The sequence below is a fragment of the Megalops cyprinoides genome, chromosome 15 (assembly GCF_013368585.1).
Source record: "Megalops cyprinoides isolate fMegCyp1 chromosome 15, fMegCyp1.pri, whole genome shotgun sequence".
Lineage (NCBI taxonomy): Eukaryota > Metazoa > Chordata > Actinopteri > Elopiformes > Megalopidae > Megalops > Megalops cyprinoides.
In genome coordinates this window covers 18,389,683-18,412,290 of record NC_050597.1, presented here as the reverse complement: position 1 = coordinate 18,412,290, position 22,608 = coordinate 18,389,683, and the positions used below count along the sequence as shown (strand labels likewise).

General features: G+C 42.3%; 1 protein-coding gene across 1 annotated transcript in view; it reads left to right on the top strand.

The window, feature by feature from the left end:
• Window positions 1–15,668, top strand: part of LOC118790344 (cilia- and flagella-associated protein 46) — a 72,976-nt gene extending 57,308 nt beyond the window's left edge. Inside the window, 9 exon segments of the mRNA XM_036547253.1 lie at window positions 3,168–3,355; window positions 5,696–5,893; window positions 7,671–7,919; window positions 8,356–8,438; window positions 9,378–9,473; window positions 11,720–11,926; window positions 12,143–12,240; window positions 12,951–13,038; window positions 15,648–15,668. Coding sequence (XP_036403146.1) covers window positions 3,168–3,355; window positions 5,696–5,893; window positions 7,671–7,919; window positions 8,356–8,438; window positions 9,378–9,473; window positions 11,720–11,926; window positions 12,143–12,240; window positions 12,951–13,038; window positions 15,648–15,668 — 1,228 coding nt within the window.
• Window positions 15,669–22,608: the final 6,940 nt, after the last annotated feature.

Here is a 22,608-nt window from a genome sequence, read left to right as displayed (position 1 = left end):
TACTTTTTTCCACACTGTCTGGATATTTATGCAAACATTTCATATTAACTACTTTACTCAAGGGTTCAACAGCTTTGCCCTGCTCAAAATTTGATGTTGCAACTTATCACTTTGCAAGATCAGAACCCTAATGACAGTATTGCACTGTGCTTCTTTGTCATGCTCTTCCTTATCCTCCTCTTAAATTCCTTGCAGCTCAGCTCTCAGGACCTGATCCTGAGTAGTGCTGTGCATTATTGCTTACTGTGTGGTAATGCGGTTTAAATTGTCATCTTCACGTAGTGGAGGGGGTTTGACCGGGTTTGTAAATGGCAGATTACTCACAGGTTAATTACCTTTGCACAACCTAATTAAATGTTTGTTGAGCGTCTCATCAAATTCCTTATGTTAATGAAAGCAGTGGCGTGAATTCTGCATAGAATTGAAGACAGATGTCTCATTCACCCTCCATATTTACATGGAACCCGTCCACCCTTCAGGGACATGGGGAGGCGTCCTTTATTTCTCTCTGAGATGTGATCATTCTCTATTTGTTCAAGAAATGGTGATATTCACATGTTTGCATCAACTTCCTCCTCTAGAATATTACACAGACCCAGAATGCATTGGAAGCATGGCAAGCTCCATCAGCAACAGGCCAAATGTCAGCCACAGTGGCCTGCAAATAAACACAGCCCATTGATCGGAGCCCACAGTCAACAACTGCGAATTGACCTTTTCCAGTCATTATAGACTTCTGCCTTTATTACGAATCTTTGCCGGAGAACATGTGAATGGAGTAGAAACCAAGGGATCCATGTCTGTCTTTCTGTTATAACAAAACAAGGCTTTCTGGTGACTTTTTGTATTTTCCCTCAGTGGAATGCTGCCAGTTCCAGCACCTCTGGCCTGCCCTGAGGTCTGTTAAAGCAGCAGGCTCTGTGTCAGTATCACTTTGTCCTGGTCCTGGAGCACAGCAGTCCAGCATTTATAAATTAACCAAAAAAATCCACGTCAGTCAAAACAATGATAAGTGGAATGAGGTGGTGTTGAAGGAAAGTGTCCAGCTGGAACAAAAGTCTGAATACACTGTGGCCCTCTGGGATCTAGGCTGAATTAGATCTGTGTTACACTTGTTATATTTTGTTTTTATCGAGAGCTACAAATAGAGCTATCACTTTTATTTATCACACATACCAAAACCCATATACTTTGCACAGCCAGATTTTGCTTGGAGCAGCTGGGAACAAAGAAAAGTGTCGTGCTCAGAGAGGAGAGAATTGCAGGATACAGATATATTCAGGATTAAAACTTATAACCTCTGTACCCAAAATTTAGTAGTGTGTTCCCTTCACTATGCCACAATGCTGTGCACAGGGATGATGTCACAATGTAACTGCCTCCGTTAAGAGCCACCCACAGTGTTTCAGTACTCATTAGTCATTCCATTGACTGGTGTCCAGGGGGGGACCTTTCTGTCAAACTGCTCCAAAGGCCCGGAGGTTCAGTAGTTCAATGCGCTGTGCAGGTTCCCCTCTCTTTAATGCTTCATCCATTCTGTACTGCTGCTGGCTCTCTTTCTGATCAGTCATGTACCTTCTCTGTTGTTGGGCCAAGCCAGTAAAGTTTTCACAGGTAGCACTGCAACCCATAACAATGCAGGTACAGACAGCACTGTGGTTCAGGAGGATATTTTGTTGCAGCACACAAAGAGCATGAATTCAGACCAGGTACCGCTTAGCATATCCTGGTGGAAAAAAATCTGACTCTTGTGCTTTATTCAGGATCACTTAGGGGTCAGCTCCCCCTGTGCCTAACGGGCAAGAAATAGAATTATTGAGATCTGACATTTTGGAAGAAAAAATGTCTGAAATCTACTAATTGCCTGTGTAGTACATGCAGACGTTCACCCTTTCTTTCATTTATTTATTTTTTCATTCTTTCCTTCACTCAATCAGCCGCTCACTTGTCCATTTCGTTCCGTCCTTATTTATTAATCTTGAAACGAAATCGATATCTGTTCTGTTTCTCAGCACAAAGCCCAGTTGTACTCACACAGTTTTTTATTGGCTTGTATGTGAATGAGAGAGAAATCACTTTGCTTACAGACTTTTCTTTCTGAGTCTTCTAGGCAAATGGCAAGTTTGGCTCTTTAGTGTCCACCAACTCCACACTCCGCCAGGAAATTCAGACCATGAGAGGAGAGAAAGACAAGTTTCTGCTAATACGCAACAAACTGCACAAGGTTGGAGCTATGCCTTCACACCACACCCTCAGTCTTCACCAATGGCTTGTGTTTTTTACATATTTTTTTAGATTAAAACACATTCAACATATATATATATATTTATATTTATTCACTTTATTTCAAGGGCTTATTTATACCTTGAGATAACAATTGATGAATACATCACCACTCAATTATCAGTTATTTTTTAAGCAGGTATCACACAGATAGTGAGCTGGTTGTAAATGAGAAATAAACTAATGAACTATAAATACATTTTTAAAATGTTCTCATGTCTCCAGAGGTAATCATAGTGTAAATCGTATTACCTGTTATTAACTGTCTCAAAAATCAAAAGTCAAACATAATTAATAAATATTAATGTTTTGTCAATGTGTTGATGGATTGTGAGTAAATGTGTTGACTTTCAAGTGTCTGTCAAATACACTCTAACAGACTAACTTCTAACTTCACAGGAGCTGCAGACTGTTCAGAAGGAGGTGGGGAATGTTCTGGATGAGGCTAATGAGTGTATTCACATGAGGTATTTCATTGGTTCACCGTCCAGGTTACTGCTGTAATGTATGTGGCAATCAAACATTTTCAGCAACCCCCTCATACAAGTATGCATGCAAGTATGCACACATGCACACACATGCACACACACAAACACATACACACACATACACACACACACACACATACACACATACATGCGCACACACACGCACACACACGCACACACACACACACACACACACATACACACACACACACACACACACAAGTACACTTCCACACACACTTGCTATGAAAATGGATGGGGTACCTATCAAGGCTTACATTCCACTAAGGTTAAACTGCGCTTATACCCGCTGTCGTACTTTTCGAGCTTGGCACAGGGGGTCTCATATGAATACTCATGTTGAAGGTGACTCTACATCACGCTTCACCTTGTCAGGGAAGAGGCCCAGGCCAGAACACTCCGCGCTCATGACCAGCAAGCAAAAGACTCCGAGCATCACAACAGCGAAGTGAGAGAGATTCAGAGGGAGCTGAGCCACGCTGGGAAAGTGGAGCAGTTCCTGCAGGAGAAGACCAAGGAACGGGAGCGTGACCGGAATTTTCTCAGCGCCGAGGAGAAGAGAGGTGATTCTCCCGCTGCTGTCTGCGGTATATCACCCGATTCGCAGCACAAGCCAGGCCTGAGGACACGTCTTTCCCTGGCGCTCAGCCTAGGTTTTTACTGACTTCATTGTGCTAATTCTGTACGGCGAAGGACTCCACAGCAGCAGATAAACTGCATCCCTCAGTCAAACATTCAGTGGGGATATGGCGAATCCTCCCCTCAGCTACCCACCCCTGCTCCCAGAAAACAAGATGTATTTTTTCATAAGCCTGCAAATATGATGTATGCCTGAGAAGCCAGAACCCATAACCTGAACTGGATATTATGTTAATTCTAACCTCCTTTCTAATATTGGGAATTAGACAGAGGCACATTGACACACTGCACATTGATATTTTAGTTGGGGCACAATGTCTGTGAATTTAGGTCATGTATTTCTCAACAGAATACACAGTATTGCTTTTGAGGCCATACACTTAAAAGAAGGATAATGCGTAGGACACAATATTGCAGACAGGAGATTAACCAGGATACACCAATTTAACATTATCCTGTTCGCCTCACAAATTTGTCATTTTATTGTCACGTCATCTCACTTTGCACCCATAAAAATAAAACTATAGGTTATTTCTATGTTTTTAAAGATTTGGATGTCAATTTTAGAGAAATTGTGGCTACATAGTACAACAAAAGAAAACATTTACATTCATGTTTCTTCTTTTGTCCCAAGTCTTGCCTGCCTCTATTTGCAATTGTTTTGCATTATTACCTTAACAATTCATTTTTGGCTATTGCTGGCATTCATCATCATTGACACCTGAGGTCCTCTCCGACCCGCCCCTGACTCCATCTGCTTCCCGTTCCCTGGTTTGTTTTTCACTTGATTGTCACAGTAAGGCTTGCGCTGGCTGTGTGCAGGGTGTATCAGCCTGTCACTGTGCCGCCTGATGCACCGCACATGAAACAGCAGGAGGAGAAATGTTGACAGTAGCAAACGGTTTATTTTAAAATTCAGGAAAACGCAGGAACCAGTCAGAGCAGGCGCAGCCAAACCAACCCTGCTTTCCAGCCTCCCAGCTATACACCTTCAATCAGGCAGGTGGTGCTCAACAGCCAATGGCTGGCTCCCACATACCATACCATGAACAAGTATCATGTTTTAAACAAAATTTACATTTACATTTATTTATTTGGCAGGTGTGTTTATCCAAAGCGACTTTCAAGTGAGGCAGAGTACAACACACACAAAAAGCCATATAAAGAGTCAGCAATATTAGAAGTGCTGGATGACCAAGTTTCAATACAAGGTACAAGCTAGTTGCTAGAGATGGAATTGATGGAATGTAGATCTATCATTTGGAAATAGTAAATGGGAGGTCATGAGCACAGAAGACCCTCCAATACGCAGAAACAGTTAACACTGTTGAAAATAGAATTAGCATGTTACAAACAAAGACAGCTAAAATAAGCTGCTTTGGGGACAGGTAAAGGTTCTCGTTAGCACATTCTGTCCCTTCCTCTATCTCCACAGGTGTGCAGCTCTCAGCATTCGGCAGCTGGATTAGAGACAGCCTAGTTGTACACTGCCAATGACAGATGGACAGCTCCCTGTGAAAAAAATTGGAGCACAGCTGAAATAGTACAATTCTCAGGGCCTCCTTCTAGTGAGCTCCCTGTTAACCCCAAACAAAGAGGGTGGGCATGTATGGCCAGGGTAATTTCTTTTTTGGTGCTCAGAGAGGCAGAAACAAATTGGAGCATCTGTGTCAGTCTGCTGGGGAACAGAGAGGTCTCCTGTTGTACTGTTGTACTGTCTTCAGCATTTCACTGCCCCACATTACGTTTCTCACACAATCCATGTACGCAGCAGAACATTTATTGAAAAAGTCTGGCTAAGGACCTTGGAACTGTGCTACAAAAATGCCCCACACAGGATTCAAGTCTACAACCTTCTGGTAATAAGTTCCCTAACCAGGACTCCACTCTGTCACCCCTTTCATATTTCTCTATCATATCATGGCATTACCACCACTCTTTAATGATTGCATATGAGTTACTAAGGTAGAGTCTCGTATAGTACATGCATATACAGATTAAATTTAGCACATCCTACAGTGTCCTGATAGCATTAGAGCATTATTGTGTTAGAGGGGCACCTGAGCAGAACTATAATGGTATAGAAACCTCAGGGAAAAACCTGTGTTGTTACCACTTTACAGCAAGTGGTGTGCAAGTGGTGTCTGCTCTCAACTCCAATTATTCATCTGTGTTTTCCCCTCCTGAATTCTCCCTGCCCTTTCTGACAACCCCTGTCTGTTTAATTGCGCCAGTTCACCTCCCCCTTTTTCTTGTCGACACAGAGGCACGGGAACGTGAGCACAGAGTGGAGCAGAAGGTGCTGTTGAATCAGTATGAGGAGGCAGTGGAGAAGATCAGTGAGATCCTGGACCGGACCGCGAAGAGGCCCGTCCTTGGCGGCCACCGGCGGAGCCATGCAGCGGACCACCGCACCAGTGCTGCGAGCGAGGAGGAGCGGAAACGCCCGTTGTGGGAGTCTGGTATGATGAGCCCCCTGCCTTGCGCTCATGAGAGGGACAGCTGGGACCTGATGGGCCCCTCAGGACATTACAGTGCACCCCACCCCAACAACCCTCCACTGCAGAGAGACATGAGCAGGGAGTATTGATTTGGCTGATTTTCCCATGAAAGGAAAGATTGGACAAAATCCACTTTGCATGGTAATTAAATAGCCTTAAGGACAGGAAAACCAGATCAGGCACAGGTTGAATAGGGGGCCTCTTATTTGACAAAACCTTATAAAGCAAAAAGCAAAAAAGAAATGGACATTTCAACAGAAATATTATATGTATATGTATATCTATATGGGTGTGTATGTACGTGTGTGTGTGTGTGTGTGTGTGTGTGTGTATGTGTGCATACATATATACACTCACATCGAGTCAGTAGACAATTACAGGGGGAGTGCAGCTGGGCCAATTAAACAGACAGATGCTGTTATACATCCAGTCTATAATGATGTGTTTTGGGGGGTGGGATAGATACTTTTTGTTAGTCTCATCCTTGGATTGTTATTTGGATTCCATCTATATGTCAATCAGCAGAGAGCAATACAACTGTGTATTGTAATATTTTGATTTATTGCACTTGACAGGTTCTTTTCCTGGAGGATTTGCATCAGGACAGTAATTGTGCCTGAGAAATCTCAGTGCTACCAGATCTCCCAGAATGCAACATTTCCTGCTAAGGGTCTGTTCTGTTTCACAGCTGGTTTTGTCACTCCTTTGTGTGACACAGTTACTTATGCCATCCTTCAGGAAACCAGACCATATTTTAGTAGACTTGTCATGAATTTTAAGCGGTGTTGAGGGTGGCGTTTATGGGAAATGAGGTTTGAGCTCAAGAGTAGAACTCTGTGGACTCACATATCAGATGGAACACTGTTTCTGTGGGTTTGGGACAGGTCTTCACCTCAGTTTTTTCAGCTGCAATAACCCTAACTACAGCCATTTCAGACAGAGTACTGGTGAATTATATATGAATGATGATGACAATAACTCTTTGAGTTCATAATTCAGTGTGGCAATAGACCCTGGCAAAGTATTAAAGGCATCAGCTTTATGAGACAGATAATTTCAAGGAACCTTCTCTTCCTGTGCTCTCCCTCTTTCCTGCATCCTTCTTCCTGTTTCCTGTGGGTCACTTCTCTCTTTGGGTGGGTGACATTCATCTGTTTGACCTTTTTTCCTCTTTGTATGTATGTATGTATCCCACATTTCTGCAGTTGAATTAAGGATGTTAAGCACTGTTTCTTCTGCCCACCCTGTAGTTTGGCCACTTTATTCCTTTTTTATGATCATTCCATTAGTCAGTGTTACTTTTACAGGTTGTCCTATAACTCATTCCGTGCCTCATCTCATTACAGCTTCACAGTGCAAGAAATAAAAAAATGCATCCCAGTCCCCTGAATGTGATAAACAGAAAAGGTCCAACACAAAGTTCTGGTAGGGAAGCTGCAGATGGGCACCATTACAGGGTGTTCAATCTTTAGCACACCACAGTTAAGGACCCAAGAACCCATGACCAGCCGGTGTCAGGAAGAGCATTTCTACCATTGGGCTGCTGCTGATGGCTAGAGCTGGTGAATGTACAATGGTCCTTCATGCCTGTTTCCATGCATTTTCCAAACAAATGTCTTCTATGCATCCAGATCATGCTAAGATCATGAGACAGTTTTTAACATGTTGTTAGAAATGGCATGAGGCTTTTTGCAGTGAGGAACACGCTTGATAAGTTCTTTTGCATTCTGTTCTCCAGTCAGCAGGAGGCGATCCACCCTGGTTTTACCGATGTTCCGGGAGGCCGCGGCGGGGGATGGGGATGCAGAGCGGAGGGGTCGCAGGCTGACGGAGCACCGGAGGCGCTCCACCCTGCTGCTGGGGGCGTCTCTGGAGGAGCAGGAGCGGCTGAAGGAGCTGGCAAGGAAAGCGCTGGAGCAGCAGCAGCTGCTGGAGGGAAGCAGCCCTGAGTTCGATGCAGAGCTCTTCTATAATGTCTACATGGAGAGTACGTGCACACCTCCACACTGCAGACTGCTCAGTCTCTGTGAGCACCCTTCAGGACCCCAGCCTCGGTTGTTTGGGCAGCGATAAGTGCACCATTATCTGTGCTGTTTGTCAGACTTTTGGTTGTTTGGTTGAAATTCTAGACAGGTGCAGGTTGCCCTCATTCGTCAGAAACCTCAGTCACCTTTTGCTTGTTACATTCAAAAATAACGAAACACAATAACACATACTATGCGCATTTGTCCTCACACTAAATGTATTTTTCCACATGCAGCTGTTCACATACTGTCTGTTTTTTCTGAGGACATGGCATTTTCGAGCTATACATTTTTAATGTGTTGATATGTCAGCTCAAGGCTTCCCGCCTCATTCTGGTTTGGCCAAGGGTGTGCTTCGGTGTCCAGCAGCATGGATTGTTTTGTTTTCTCCCACTGCAGGAGAAGATGTGAACTTTTCCCTCTTCAATTATGTATGTGAGCAGACCAGCGAGATGGAGGACCTTACCAAAGACATCCAGCAGGTATTTGGAGGACAGAGAGAGACGCATTGTACGTCCACTCCTCTCGGATGTCAGTTTTATTGGTCCGTTGCAATATTCATGACGGATGATCGAAACAAGAGAGTGTGGCCCAGAACCTGGGTTTCCACAAGCAAAAAAAAAACACAAATGTGCTTCTTTATGTCAAGATACCACTGGCCTGTGGCTGGATTTGCTTGCATGTATGGAGTCAGAACAGCAGATTATGCAGTAAATTCAATATGATCTTATTTTATTTGAATGGCGAACGGGTACGGGACAGGGCCAGGAACAATCGAAAACAAACCTGGCCATTTCTGTCCCCTCCAGAGCTCATTAATCACTTATCCCCTGGCTGCACTGTCTCGCTCATCACCGCTCCACATCTCTTCTCCCTGCTGCAGTCGAGACATATGTTTAATTAATGCAATTAAATGGCTGAGTGGATTTCAGATAGTACCAGCTAAACATACTGTGGAGTCAGCATTATACAGCACCGTGTAAATCGATACCATAAATCTTACATAAAGAAACTCTACATAATATTAAACAAACTTAATGTATCAGAGCCGGACATCCTGGACACTCTGTGTGTGTGTCTTTATGTGGGTGTGTGTAAGCACACTTGTAGTTATTAAGGTTAAAGAAGTCACTATATTCAGCGATCAACAGTATGATGTATCCGGTGTTCCATCACCCACGTGTTTGTTTCAAATCAGCATGTGCAGAGAGGTGTTATTTTGGCTAATGACTTTTTAGATCTATGTCAAGGCTGTGTCTGCTCCTCCAGGACCTGTGTGACTGTCTGCACAGCAGGCTGAAGGACACAGGAGTTTAAAGGTGTTGTGGGTGATAAGAAGTTTCATCACCTTACCATTTCTGTCAGTGTGGGCACTGCAGTAACAAATACTTAAACCAAGTGTCCCGTCTTTCCTGTTTCAGCTTAAGTACAGTATGAAGCTGCTGGAGGAGCAGGATGCCAGGGTGACCCAGGAGCGTGGGGACAGGATGAGAGCACTGGAGGAGACCCGGAGAGAGGTCGCTGAAGCATCCAGCAAATTACAAACAGATGCTGAAAAGCAACAGAAGATACTAAGCCTTATCAAAAAAGGTACATGTCACTGCTTACAAAATATCACAGCAAAAAAAAAACAAAAAACAAATAACATAAAGGTTTCATTCCAGGATTTTACAGCCCATAAAAGCTCTCTGTAAACACACTTCCCCGATCCCAGGTCAGCGGCTTTGAGCAGTCTGTTGGAGTTTATGGCAGAGTTGGCCCAGCTAGCTGAGCTGGTTGTGACCCAGGATTTTCCAGGAGGTACTTAAAAGCTTCCAAAAGCGAGTGTGAATTGAGAGCATGACAGGAGGGGCTCTGGGTGATTGCAACACAATCCCCTTTGTAGACGGAAGAAACAGTTTAAAAATAAGCCCCAGTCCTGCAGCAGGAGGTCCTGCCCCATCTCCATGTCCCAGCCATTCACTTGACAGAAATCCTAGTCCAAGAGGGGAGATTAACTCCCCAGTCCTCCCCGCAGCCTCTCTCACATGAGTTCCTTGAAGCTGCTATATACGAATCTGTCTACGAACCTGCACCAGGCAATACGGTTAAATGTGATTATATTACACGTGGCATATAAATGGTAAATCAGTGAATTCAGTTCCACTGCTAGGTTTAGAATTGATCTTCAATGCTTACAATGAAAGCACAGACTGATTGCTCGGAGTGAAAGGATTATGAAGGTCAATAGCCAGCCATTGCTGAAAATAATATCAATGATCTTTCCCTGTACTCTGTACCTTACTGTTCACCTTTGCTCCAGTGTTCAATGAATATGTTTATTGCAGCTTTTGCATAAAACATTCATCTGTAGCTGCTGCAAATGAGCAGAGTGGCTGGGTGCTCTTGGGGCTCTGGGTAAATCTATGGTGTGATATTACATGCCAAACAGAGCTGTTTCTGTATCTCGCAATGGTCCTCCTGCTCTCATGGTTCTCCTCCTGAGTTTTTCTGCCCACACACCATATCATGTCCTAATTACTACACGTACAAGCCTCACTGGTTCCCTCTGGTTGGCTGGAAACTGCGTAATTAGTATATGTTCACATTGTGCAGTTGTGTGTGTGTGTGAGTGTAAAGGCATATTTGTGTGGGCTTGTTTGTGTACGCATGAATATGTGTGCATGTGTGTTTTTGTGCAAATTTGAGGATATATTCCAAATGCCCTTAGGCATTTTGGTTACCAAGACAGGGATAAGGCAAGGTAACCCAGGCCCTCCCAGAGTAGTGAGGTGCAGTACGTTCACGCTGCAATGGGAGAGAGGTGATTCGAGATTTCCTTCCACAAAAGAGAAATGTGGCCTTTTTATTTGCAGTCATCTCATGCACTGCTTACTTTTGATTAGCAAGTGATTGTGGGCAAATGATCTATGACCTTATTGAGGCATTAGGACACACTGCAATATATCTGCAATATCACTGCATCTTGTCACATAAATTATGCAAACTTTGTCATGACTCTTACAGCCTTTTCCCTGATAATTGAAATTAGATTTGAAATTGACATCTAACAGTGATGTAAAACCCAGACCTGTTGTATGAAAAAAATTATCCAATATGTAATACATACATTATTTAAGTAAGTTACAATTAAGCATGTCTTGGTTCAGAAGTACGTAAAAACACTTATATGCAATAAAATAGTGACCTGTCAATAGTGACTCATCAAGTTTCTGTGAATTCTTCGGGTGACATCAGTGAGTGTTGCACTCATTGATGTCAAAACATTGTCAAAATAAAACATGTCAAAACATCTCCATTCGATGTTTGCCCTCCTGTGGTGCACTGTGGGACTTGTGCAAAAATAGTTGCTGGCTAAAGAGCGTAAGTGTGGCAGGGGATTGCACTTCTTAATCTTTAGACCATAGCATGAAAATGTGATTTATTCATTTATTTATTTTTACTGCAACATTCATTCTTCATTCTTCATTCTTCATTCTGAGTTTTTCTTGTTTTGGGGGAATTGTTACTGTACATTATGGAGACATAGATAGCCGTGCATCTGTTTGAGTGTACTGCAAAGATATATGAGGTCTTCGGAAATAACCGCTGAATGTCTGACGCAAGTTCAGTAAAGACCACTAAACGGGCAGCTGGAACACATTCAACGCTTAGCTCGCCAGGCAAGATAATGTTCTTGATGCCAGCTGAGCCAACAAAAAAACTGTAACAGAAGGAAATTACTGACAGGTGTGACAGGTGTTTAATCATGCTGTCGTGGTAGTGTGCCAGTTACCAGCTCTATTATTGGCACATTAAATATGCAGGCATTAAGGACATGGCAGTTCAGCTGGGCGTCGACCCCGCCCAGCATGAGGGCTCTGTGGATTGGATGGACGATGCTGCCACCAGGATGACCATCTCCCTCCTGGGACAAATGGAGCAGAGAATCACAGACATGCTGGCTGTGCGCTCCTATCTGGCATCCCAGGTGAGAAACTGAGAGACACTCATGCAGCCCATAGAGAACCAAAGAGAGAAAAGGAGATGAAAGGGAGAAAGAGGAGGAGGAGGAGGAGGACGAGGATGAGGAGGAGAAGGGAACAGAGGAAAGGGTGAAAACAAGGAGGGGAAAGGACAGAGAGATAGAAGGAGAGAGATGTAGAGAGGCAGAATGTCCGGTCATCTCTTTATGATCTCCACATAGGACGCTGCCAGGACTGCTGGGAAGATCATGCAAATTCATCCCATCCTGGAAAGCTCCCTGAAGCTCCCTGACTTCAAGACTCAGCTCCCCTATGCCAGGTGACATAGACAGGCACACTGTAATGGTCCACTGCCCCACACCACCGTCCCCTGGACATACACACACCAGGTGATGAAAGCAAGCAACCGTTCAGCTCCATTCTACCAGATATTGTGGACGCTCATATTCACATCATTCTGTACAAATGAGGCAAGGGCACAGATAAACACTGAGCAGTGATAATAAAAGAATACATATTTCCTCTGTAGTACTGACATCATGCAGTAGCCCCACCCATTATGTGGTTCATGAAGCCTCACTCTCCTCTCAATAGTTTTTTTTGTGGAGGGTGAGAGTGTTTAACAGTTTCAGGCTGCTTCCTCCTCAGTGGTGGGGGCTGGGCTGGCCTCAGGGCAGCTGCAGCACAGAACACAAAGAAGGACCTATTTTCTCCTTCCCCTTCTCCTATCTGAGAAATGTGTAACCTTTATGGCTTGTTCACGCCATTTCATCAGTGCATGTTCAATAGTACATGTTCACCAGTGCACATCAGTGTATGTTGTCCATCTATCAGAGATCCATTATCCCCTCAAAGGTGGCAAATGGCAAATGAAAGGAAATGACACCCTTAACAAGGTTTCTCTATGTCTGATACGAGCTGGCTATTCACTCTGAGTCCCTTCAGTGTGGTTCCTCTCCTTGTGTTGTCAGCTCTCGCACGGACTCCAGCAGCATTTCCTCGTCGTTAATTCTCCCTTCTTTCTTTCAGCCCACTTCTTGACAGTGAGGATGAGTGTGATGAGGAAGAACTGAAGCCGCTCACCATGGAGGAGCTGCAGCAGAGAGCTGCCAAATCGGTAAGCTACTCTCTTGCTAGATTTTTTCTGAAGGGCCCAACAACCACATGCTCACAAAAAATCCCATAAACAAAAAGTGTAATTAAGGTAATTAATGTACCGTGTTAATGAGTCAGATAGTTTTAGGGCACAGGTTAAGTACTTAAGTTAAGGTTACTTTTTAATTTGTTTTCCAGACTTTTTGAAAACATTTAAATTTGAAGATGCATGCTGTCAAATTGAGTATTACATTTCACAGAAATGTTAGAACTATCACCTATGAGAAAACTAGACATCAGGCATCATTTCATCCCAAAGAATATCCACATCTTCATGACCCACTTTTTAAAGTGAAGTGAGATCTATTTTTAAAGGCTAACTTATGAACTAATGCCCCTTAGTCCTTTAACAAGAGGCAAAGGTTGTCATTTTCCCCCAGCAGATATAACGACATTTATAAATGTAAAATAATATTACCCAAAGGCATACATGAAGAAATAAAAGCACAGAAAGTCTTTTTATCAGCTCTTGCTGATATATATATATATATATAAAAGAGTGTATGTCCTAGTCGTGAGTAGTGGGTTCAATCTTCAGCAGTCACACCAACAAAATGACATATATTGACATCATCTTCTGCTAAACAAAGACTGTAGTGTAGTTTTGTTGTATTACCACTGTCTGTAACAGGCACCTCAGCTCACACCAGCTGAGCACAGCCCCCCATTAGAACTGGTGTGTATAGCATGTTGTGTTGGGGTCTTGTTGAACCAATGTCCTCCATTCTCTCACTGTAACAGATTCAGAGTAAAGTAGCTGGGGTGGACAGGTTAAGCAATGTGATCTCCAGAGGGAGGGAGACCTGAGACCAGACACCATGATTATCCATCCCCATTGTCCGTGATGGTTTTCCATCTGGTTGATCCAGCATTTCAGTCACACTTGAATACATTCAGCTCTTCTGATGGTGATTCCTATTTAATTCTGATATACGCATAAATTATTTGTATCTAATTTTATCCAGTTTATCATTATTGCTGTGTATTATTTCTACTTTCAATGTTCTGGCTTTTTAGTGGTTTTGTGTAATAAAGGAACCTTTTTGAGGAGCAGCGAGAAAGCTCTCACTGTCCCAGACAGAGATTTATGACAACCAGAGAGAGAGAACAAGGCCACTGGCTGCCAGGTGACTCTGTGCTCTAAAAACTGGGAACAGCACCAAAACAGAGTCGCTTACATGACATTACTAACACAGTCAATTACACCCTATATCAAACACTGAGTGCATTAATAACAATAAATTGCACCTGGGTTTAAAGACTCAGTACACTACTGGCAGTCAGTTACAGACTGTGTTAAGTTCAGTGCAGGCACAGTCTATTATGACCTGCATTAATCACCAAGTGCATTTCTAACACAGTGATATCTGCTGTTTTAAACACTCAGTACATTACTGACACAGCCAATTTCACCCTGCTTCAAAGGCTGAGGAAATTCATTCGCTTACAGCCTGCTTTGGATTCATTACTAAATCATATTCAGTTATGGCCTGCATTAAACACTGAGTAAATTATTAACACAGTTATGTACTCCCTGAATTAACCAGGTAATACATTACTATCATGATCAGCTACACCCCACCTCAAGTATCCACAGTATCTATAGTCTGTTATGTTCTGCCTTAACACACAGAGAACATTATTAACTCAATCAAATAAGCTCCATTAGATCATTAATGGAGACATTGTATTTTCTAAAATTTTTATCTGACCTCTGAACTCTGACCTTAACCATAGCCTGACCCCAGGATGTCCTTCAAAGCAACCTCAACAAGAGGACATAAAGAACAACCTGTGTGGGGCATTAGCTCAAGATCAACCAGGTAGAGGAGAGGCATTTAGAACAGAGCCTCAGAGTGTCAATTGAGGACAAATGGAGGCAGAGAAATGAGATGCCAGTGACCCATCCCATTAGGCACTTCCTGTCCTGCCTACTGTATGATCTGTGGGCCTCCCACTCGATTCCGCCATCCCAGAACCCAAAGGGGAGAAGAAGGCGGCTTCCAGACACACCGAGGTGACTCATGACGGGTCTGGAGATTAACTGTGACAACCTGCGGACGCCCCGCTCTTTATTTCCACCCACGACATGCAAAGCTGTCAGTGCGCGCATCATTGTTCACCCATTTAACGATAGGACACATTACCTCTGACAGCCTAATGACACGTGCAGTGTCTGCAAACAACACTTTCATTCTTTTCATAAAAGAGCCTGGTAATCAAGGAAGACACAAAGCATTACAAAAATGTCACAATGTTTAATTTGTCTGTATGCACGCCTGTGTCTGTGTGTGTGTGTGTGTGTGTGTGTGTGTGTGTGTGTGTGTGTGTGTGTGTGTGTGTGTGTGTGTGTGTGTGTGCGTGTTTGTGTGTGTGTCTGTGTGTGTGTGTGTGCGTGTGTGTGTGTGTGTGTGTGTGTTCTTGATGTAATGTCTGCATACGTGAATGCTGTGTTCAAAGCCAGTTCCTGTCATATGTACCTTGGGTGGTTTCCATGTTTGTCTGATGTTTCTTTACTGCAGATTTAGCATTCTCTTATAGTTTAAGCAGCCTCCCCATCCTCTCCTCCAGACTCTGTCTGTCTACGCCTGAGCTCAGTGTAACAACCAAAATTTGATACAAGAGGTATTGGGCATGGAAGGGCATCCAGTTGAGAGAGGAGCTACATTAATATTGGCCTGTGCAATTCTTCCCCTGAGAGAACCAGAAACAAGACGTGTTCAAGGATACGATAAGGAAATGGGTCAGTCTGACAATGAGTCCTGACACCTCTGTTCAGACAAGGTGCACCCAGCAGAGATTCAGAAGTAATCATATGTTCACATTCATTAGTAGGCCAAATGTAGCTCAACACAAGGAAAGCTGCTTATGCCTTTATCATTGGGGAAATCATGTCACCACGGTAATTCCAATAATAAACTCCTTCGCTTACTATCAAATTGGCTGGTGTATTTTTCTTGCACGAGACACCATGCTTTAATTAGAAACGAACTGTACTTCGAACTTTTTTCACAAAGCAAGGTCCTATTTCAAATGTTGTGTAACGGAAGAGTTTAGGTGGTGTGGCAGAGTTGTTATTTAAAACTATTTGTCTTTGATTGTTGTAGCCAGTCAACAATATGGGTAATCATAGCATACATGGCATGTATGTCCACAACAACAAGTGAACACAGCATAACACCTTCAAGTGCAAAACCCTCTTGTGAGGTTTTATCACGTGCCTTGTGCATTTTTGTTGAGCAGACAGAGATCTCACAGAGAGAGGTATCCTGACAGTCAGCACATTTGAGGCGCTTTTAGATTTATCTAAAAAAATCTAGTAAAAGCTGTACAGCCCATCAAATGTAAATGGGAAATCGGTGCTATCGGTGGAAACGTTACAATAGTATAGGTTGACTGTCATTAATGAATTCTCCTCTAGCCAGCACAATGCTAAACCACAGATGCACAGCAATGACTCAATGTACTATGCAGGCTGCCTAGTTTCTCAGTAAATTCATAGCTGTATCTTCTATTCTCCCACAGCGTAACAGAATCCCTGTTAACTAACTGCAATTTGTTATTCCTTCTGTCACTAATTGCAATATTTTGTTAAAGATTTAACTTGTAGCATTGACAATCATTGCTCCTCCAACACCTTACATTTGAGAGCTAAGTAATGAGGCCAATATGTGCAAAGACGGCATTGTTGTCATGAAATTGCTCCTGTTTATACTTGTTATTGTTCTTGTGTGTGCATTGCGGCTGTCTCATATTGATCTGAACAATGTCCTTCTTCAACAATGCCCTTGAAAGACAGTAAGTGAACAGTGAAATTTAAAATCAGATAATAACACTGTCTGTCATGAATTGATGAGTAAGGTTCAATTCACTGATATTTTTTATTTGTATTATGAGCTGGCAGAATGCAAGAATCTATTTTGTATTTATATTTCTATTTTATGTTCAGCTCTGTTCTGTTTCCTCCTATGTTGAATGTGTTTTTCTTGGGTTTGCATTTCCCACCTGATATTCCTTCTTCTGTGTTTTCTGAGTACATATCATATCATATTCTCTGTTTAAGCATACAAAGATTGATTTGAAATGTTATGTAACAGCCAAGAGGTATCTGGTGTAGTCAATACTTTAATCAAGTCTGCTTTATATCTTACACATTCTGTCACCTGTTTGCCTGGATCCAGTCAATTTTTCCTGGAGCAATCCCGGTAAAAGAATGTTTCCTTTAAAAATTGTCTGCTGTAGAGATGAATTACAATTTCCTGTGACTTATTTCAATGACAAGCTTCAGTTTTTTCCCCAAAAACATTTTGTAACAATTTATGGTGAGCGGCGCTATTCTAAATGACATTCACACTGAAGTTCAAAACAAAGATTCCAAAGTTTTTTAGATGATCCCTACGCAATAAGCAAACCCGCCCCATGAAAGTATGAAAAACCCAGTCATCACTTTGTGTCAGCTGTTAAGGGTATACCTCCTCCATGTCATCTCCTCAGTTTTTTGTACTCCTGTGTATGATGTCAAAACAATGGGTGAAATAACTATAGCCCACAGCCCCAGATGTGACCCATTCCTTGGACTCCAAGCCAAAGATCAGTATTCATATACTCTTACCAACAGAAACACTTCTTATAGTATTGAAATTCATACCTACTGGGTTGGTATTAAAGAATTGAAAACCTGTTCAGGTGTTTTGGAAAATGCATGGGGGGGCGAAAGGATTGTCCAGCATGTTGGTGTGATGTAGTGTAGTGGTTGTTTTCCCAAATGGATCTTTAAAAGGACAGGAGTATATGGTTATGGGGACCTGGGTGTCATAGTCTCTCCCACAATACAGGGACACTCATTTCCAAGCGTTACCCACGAGGGCTGGGGAGGGCTGTTCTCTCATGGCCACTTACAGAGTCGGTTTGTAATTCGACAAACTTTTTTTTCACAAAGCCCAGTTTGCAGTTCGCTCTCCCCTCAGAAGCGATTAATGAGCCCAGTGATGGACTGCCGCTGTCATGTTTTGAGTCAATGAAGCACCAGTGTCCTGAAAGATTTATGTAGAGGTGAACAAGGATCACTTTGTGAATTATTAAAACTGAACGGCACAAAAGGCACTGTGCTGTTTTGCTGGATCATGGACTCTACCTATTATGCCTGGAACAATAGAGATTGAGTTATTGGTCTCATACCACCCCTATTTTCCTCCTTCACATTACAGTGTGTTAAATACAATCATCCCAATGTGAACAGTACAGAAATGACAATGGAAGCCAAAGGCCTAGCATGGCCAGGCTTTTACACATTGTGGGGAAGTAGGGATGGCCGAGATGGGGGGGGGGGGGGGGGGGTTGGAGGCAGAGCTGCATTGTGAATTGAGGCGCATTGTGAAAAATGAAGGTATATCACATGAATTGATTATAATCAAAAGCACTGTGATGAAAAATGTTTTTTAGTATTGTTTGGTTACCACATTTGTTTCTTTCCTGTTTAAACTTTGCCTGTCAAATTCAAGATGAAACTAAAATACTAGTGTGCATCTATCAATGCAACCCATCTGACAATATGGTAACATTTTCATTTGTGTGGGTAATTGCAATGAATATTTCATATACTTCAATGCTGCTTAGTTGAAAGCTTGTGCAGTGTTGGTCAAAACATTCACTTTTATCTTAGAATTCCTTGGTTAATTAACAGCACACATTATCTGTGGATTGCTGCTGAAATAATCTGTTTTTCCAGAAGAGTGGTAACACCCTAATTTACAACAAATTGTTGATAATTACAAATCATTTATCTGTTCAAGCAAGACGTATTAGCTAGCTAGCCAGCCAGAACATTGATCTCAGAGTCTGACCACCAAACTGAGAGATCAAGAAGCTTGACTTTGGTGTGTTAAGTAACTTCTTGCGTATAGAGGAGGCTGTGAGAAAACGGAGCTAGAAGAGGGAGAGAAGATGACTAGAAAGAGGGAGAAAGACAAAGAGATCAGACAGGGATGATGGACGCCACCGTCAAATGTTATTAGAGCTGGTGATACTAATGCTCCCCAGAGAAGCTGGTGCATTTTGTACCAGCGCTTTTCTCTGTCCAGAAATAACATAAATAAAAACAACCTCAAACTGCTTCACTTCTGAAAAGGTCAATTCCTCAGCAGTGTGGTAAAGATCTAAATAAATGGCTCCTATAAAATCCAGCAATATAATGGGTTAAAGAATGGGTAGGATATAAATTTCATAAATGACTCTAGAAATTGCCCTGTAAGCAAATGCATATGAAAAACATGCACAGATATTTTATGTTCTCTTGTTAGCCCCAGAGACAGCATTCAACATAAGTAACCTGACAATCTATTAAACCAGCTTCACATCAGAAAGTTTTATTAGTTTGCCCTGAAGCTGCTAGGACATTTCCTATGACAGTATCTTCTGCAGGACTCTGTGGAGGTTCTGGAAAGAGAATTCCTCTAGTTAGCAGTCTGTATGGTGCCAACAGTCTGTCATTTTACACTACATTTTCATGGGAGATGAAAAATAGAAACATCAGTGATCTGCACCCATGTTAAAAATCCCACATCTGCACAGACATACTCTGCTTTTAAAAATAGATTTTATTTCCATGAAAATACAGACTTTTATTTCCAGCCGGTGTCTGTTTCATAATCCCAAGATAAATAATCCAAACACAATAGACAAAGCTGCAGAGAAAAGACAAAAATGTTATTTAACATGCTAATAATAAATACCATCCACTGTTATTCATGTGAGAGAGCGGTTATACTGTACAGACATGACCAATCAAATGCGGCAAGACAAGGACCTCAGTGTGATGCAAAATGAAAGTCCTCATATGATCTAAGTTAAAACATGAAACACTGATACAGTTCCAACCAATCAGCATGCTAAACATGTTCCCAATCCCATTATATAATGATGAGCATCAGTGCTCCTGTTATATTTACTCACAAACAACTCAGGAAAGGTCTTGCAGATAAATATTCCTGTGTATCCAGACTGATTGATTCTGTTGGAGAGGATTTTGCTTTATTACTTCTCGTCAGAACAGGCTGTTATCACCTGATCCATTGTTTGTTCATCAATTGGCTTTCATACACTCAGTGTTTCACTTACCTGTATCTTAATTTTTTTGTACAGAAATAGCATTGCAGAAGAGTATTGACAATGCTTCAGGTCACTGTCTCTTTGAATGTTACAACACTTAAGCGAGGCTAACAACTCCCAGCCAAACAGATAATGATAAGCCAACACCTATGAGACAATGACATGCACTGGTTTGTTTTGCATTATCATAAGCCCTTGTAAGAGAAGGGTATGGTATGGTAATATCACAGTCTGTCAATATCTGAGTCTTTGCCAGGAGTAGAACTCTTAACACACAGTCTCTCAGTGTCTGAGTCTGTGCCAGGAGCTGCACGCTGACACAAACTTTAAGAGTCTGAAATCTGTGTCACAATTTCCACTCTGACAGTCTCTCATACCCCTTATCCATTAGTATGCCATGGAATACCCAGGCAATCTGAAGGTGAGCCGGAACAGCAAAGAGCCTCCCTTTTCAGCAGAACTCCACCACAGGACCAGAGAACTGGGAGCAGTTATTATTTCAAATGACAACAGAAACAGTTGCTGTTCCTGCACATTTATACAGGGATTGTCTAAGAACACAGAAAAAAACATTTCACATACACTCAATGGCATCTCATAAGTAAACATTGGCTGTTGTGTTGAGGACAGGAAAGTGGAGAGATCAGTTTTTTTGGAGTCAGGGCGATAGTCCCTCCCATTTTAGGCAATCTGAGTACAGAGATGTGGAAGTGGCACAGTCTTCTCTGTGAACTCAAGCAGTTTGGTTTCCTCTAAGTCTTTCTTTTTAACAGTGGGAGAAATTCACAATGACCACAATCTGGCTATTGTTGTGATGTCATTAAGTAATACCTGCTATGACTAGAGTATTCCCTCTGCCAACTCCAACCACAGGCTGTGCTCAGAAATGTCAGTACAGCATATAAGCTGAAACAGAACTTCAGTCTCTCAGTCTGGCCCAGAGGCTGAACTCTGGTGCTGTCCCATCAACAAGAGTGAAGTAAGTGTCCAGCCACAGCCCTGAAAACAAGAAATGAAATGACACAGTTCAACAGCTGTGACCACTTCACAGGCCTTCCTGTCCTTTGGCGATAAAAAGCTGTTGAGGGAACCATACTCCCAGACAGTTTCTAGGGCCACTCCTCCCGTCACGGCCTGAAACACCCAGGACTGATGATGGACATGTAGGATTCCCACTTGTTACAACATGATAGCCCAGGCAGGAAAAGAAAGACTGACAAAGAAATGACAGCAGAAAAATGAGCTCGCACCGTCACCTAATCATCTGAGTCAGTGAGTGAGAGAGGCAAGTGAACGAGTCCATACTTCATCCAGTGTCATACAGGTGCAAGCTTAAGGAGAGAGGGGAATGGTGTTACCTTGGAGTGCATTTGGAACTCAGTCCACTGTCATCATTGCAGAGCCGTGGTTCATGACAAATCAAGAGTAGCTCAAAAAAAAAAAGCATGACTCCATACAAAATCATGGACATTGGAAATAAAGTCAGAATCATAATGCTAACAATGCCGATCAAATACAAATTTTAAAGTGGGTTTAAAGACATTTAAAAAAAAAAAAATTCTGTCCTTTCCCACGCTGATCTTCCCCATTATTTACTATTTGGAAATTGAGGGACAGCAGGAATAACAAGAAGTCATTCAAGATAAATGCATCTACTAAATAAATGAATTTAAATGTAAATGCCACAGTTTCTGTTTACTTCCATTACAAGCCCTGGAATTATTTGGCCCAATATTACCACGATTTGCGAATGCGTGTGAAAAATGTAGTCTCTCCACAAAATTGAACACCATTTGTGATTAATTTTATTTAAAATTGGGGGTTTCTTGGTGCCACTGTAGTCACATGGAACTGTCACAAAATCTACATAAAGACACCTTCGTAATCTCAGACCCTGAGCAACTGAGGGCAAGCAAAAGTTTCTGTTGTGGATCGGTACATCCTTGACCACTTGACTCGACAATATTTTTAGTGCTTGGGGCAAGTCAACCAAAGTGCAGACTGAGATGTAGCCTAGGCCTGAACAAAATGTGCAAGAACTGCTGCAGTGCATGATGGGAAGGGGGACGCAGACGAGAACTACAAAATATGGGGTGTTGAGGATGAGGTTAGGGGTGCGTGTCCTGAGAATTTTACTGAGGGAGCTGAATGTTTTGGGGGGAAAAAAGCTGTCAGTGGCACAAAAGCAATGAGGTATGATTTAAACAGGCATCAGCAACACATGCCATGACTTTCTCATTATACATGGTTGAAAGACTGCATGATGATCAGTAGATAACAGTCTGTTTTTCGCACAAAGACCATATGAATGTTTAGGGACTGACAGGCAAAGGCTTCAGTACTAGTTCTTCATTTCTGCAGTTAAAACCGTTTCTCTACTAAAAATAAATGTGTACATCCTTATGAGATGGACCACAAAACACAA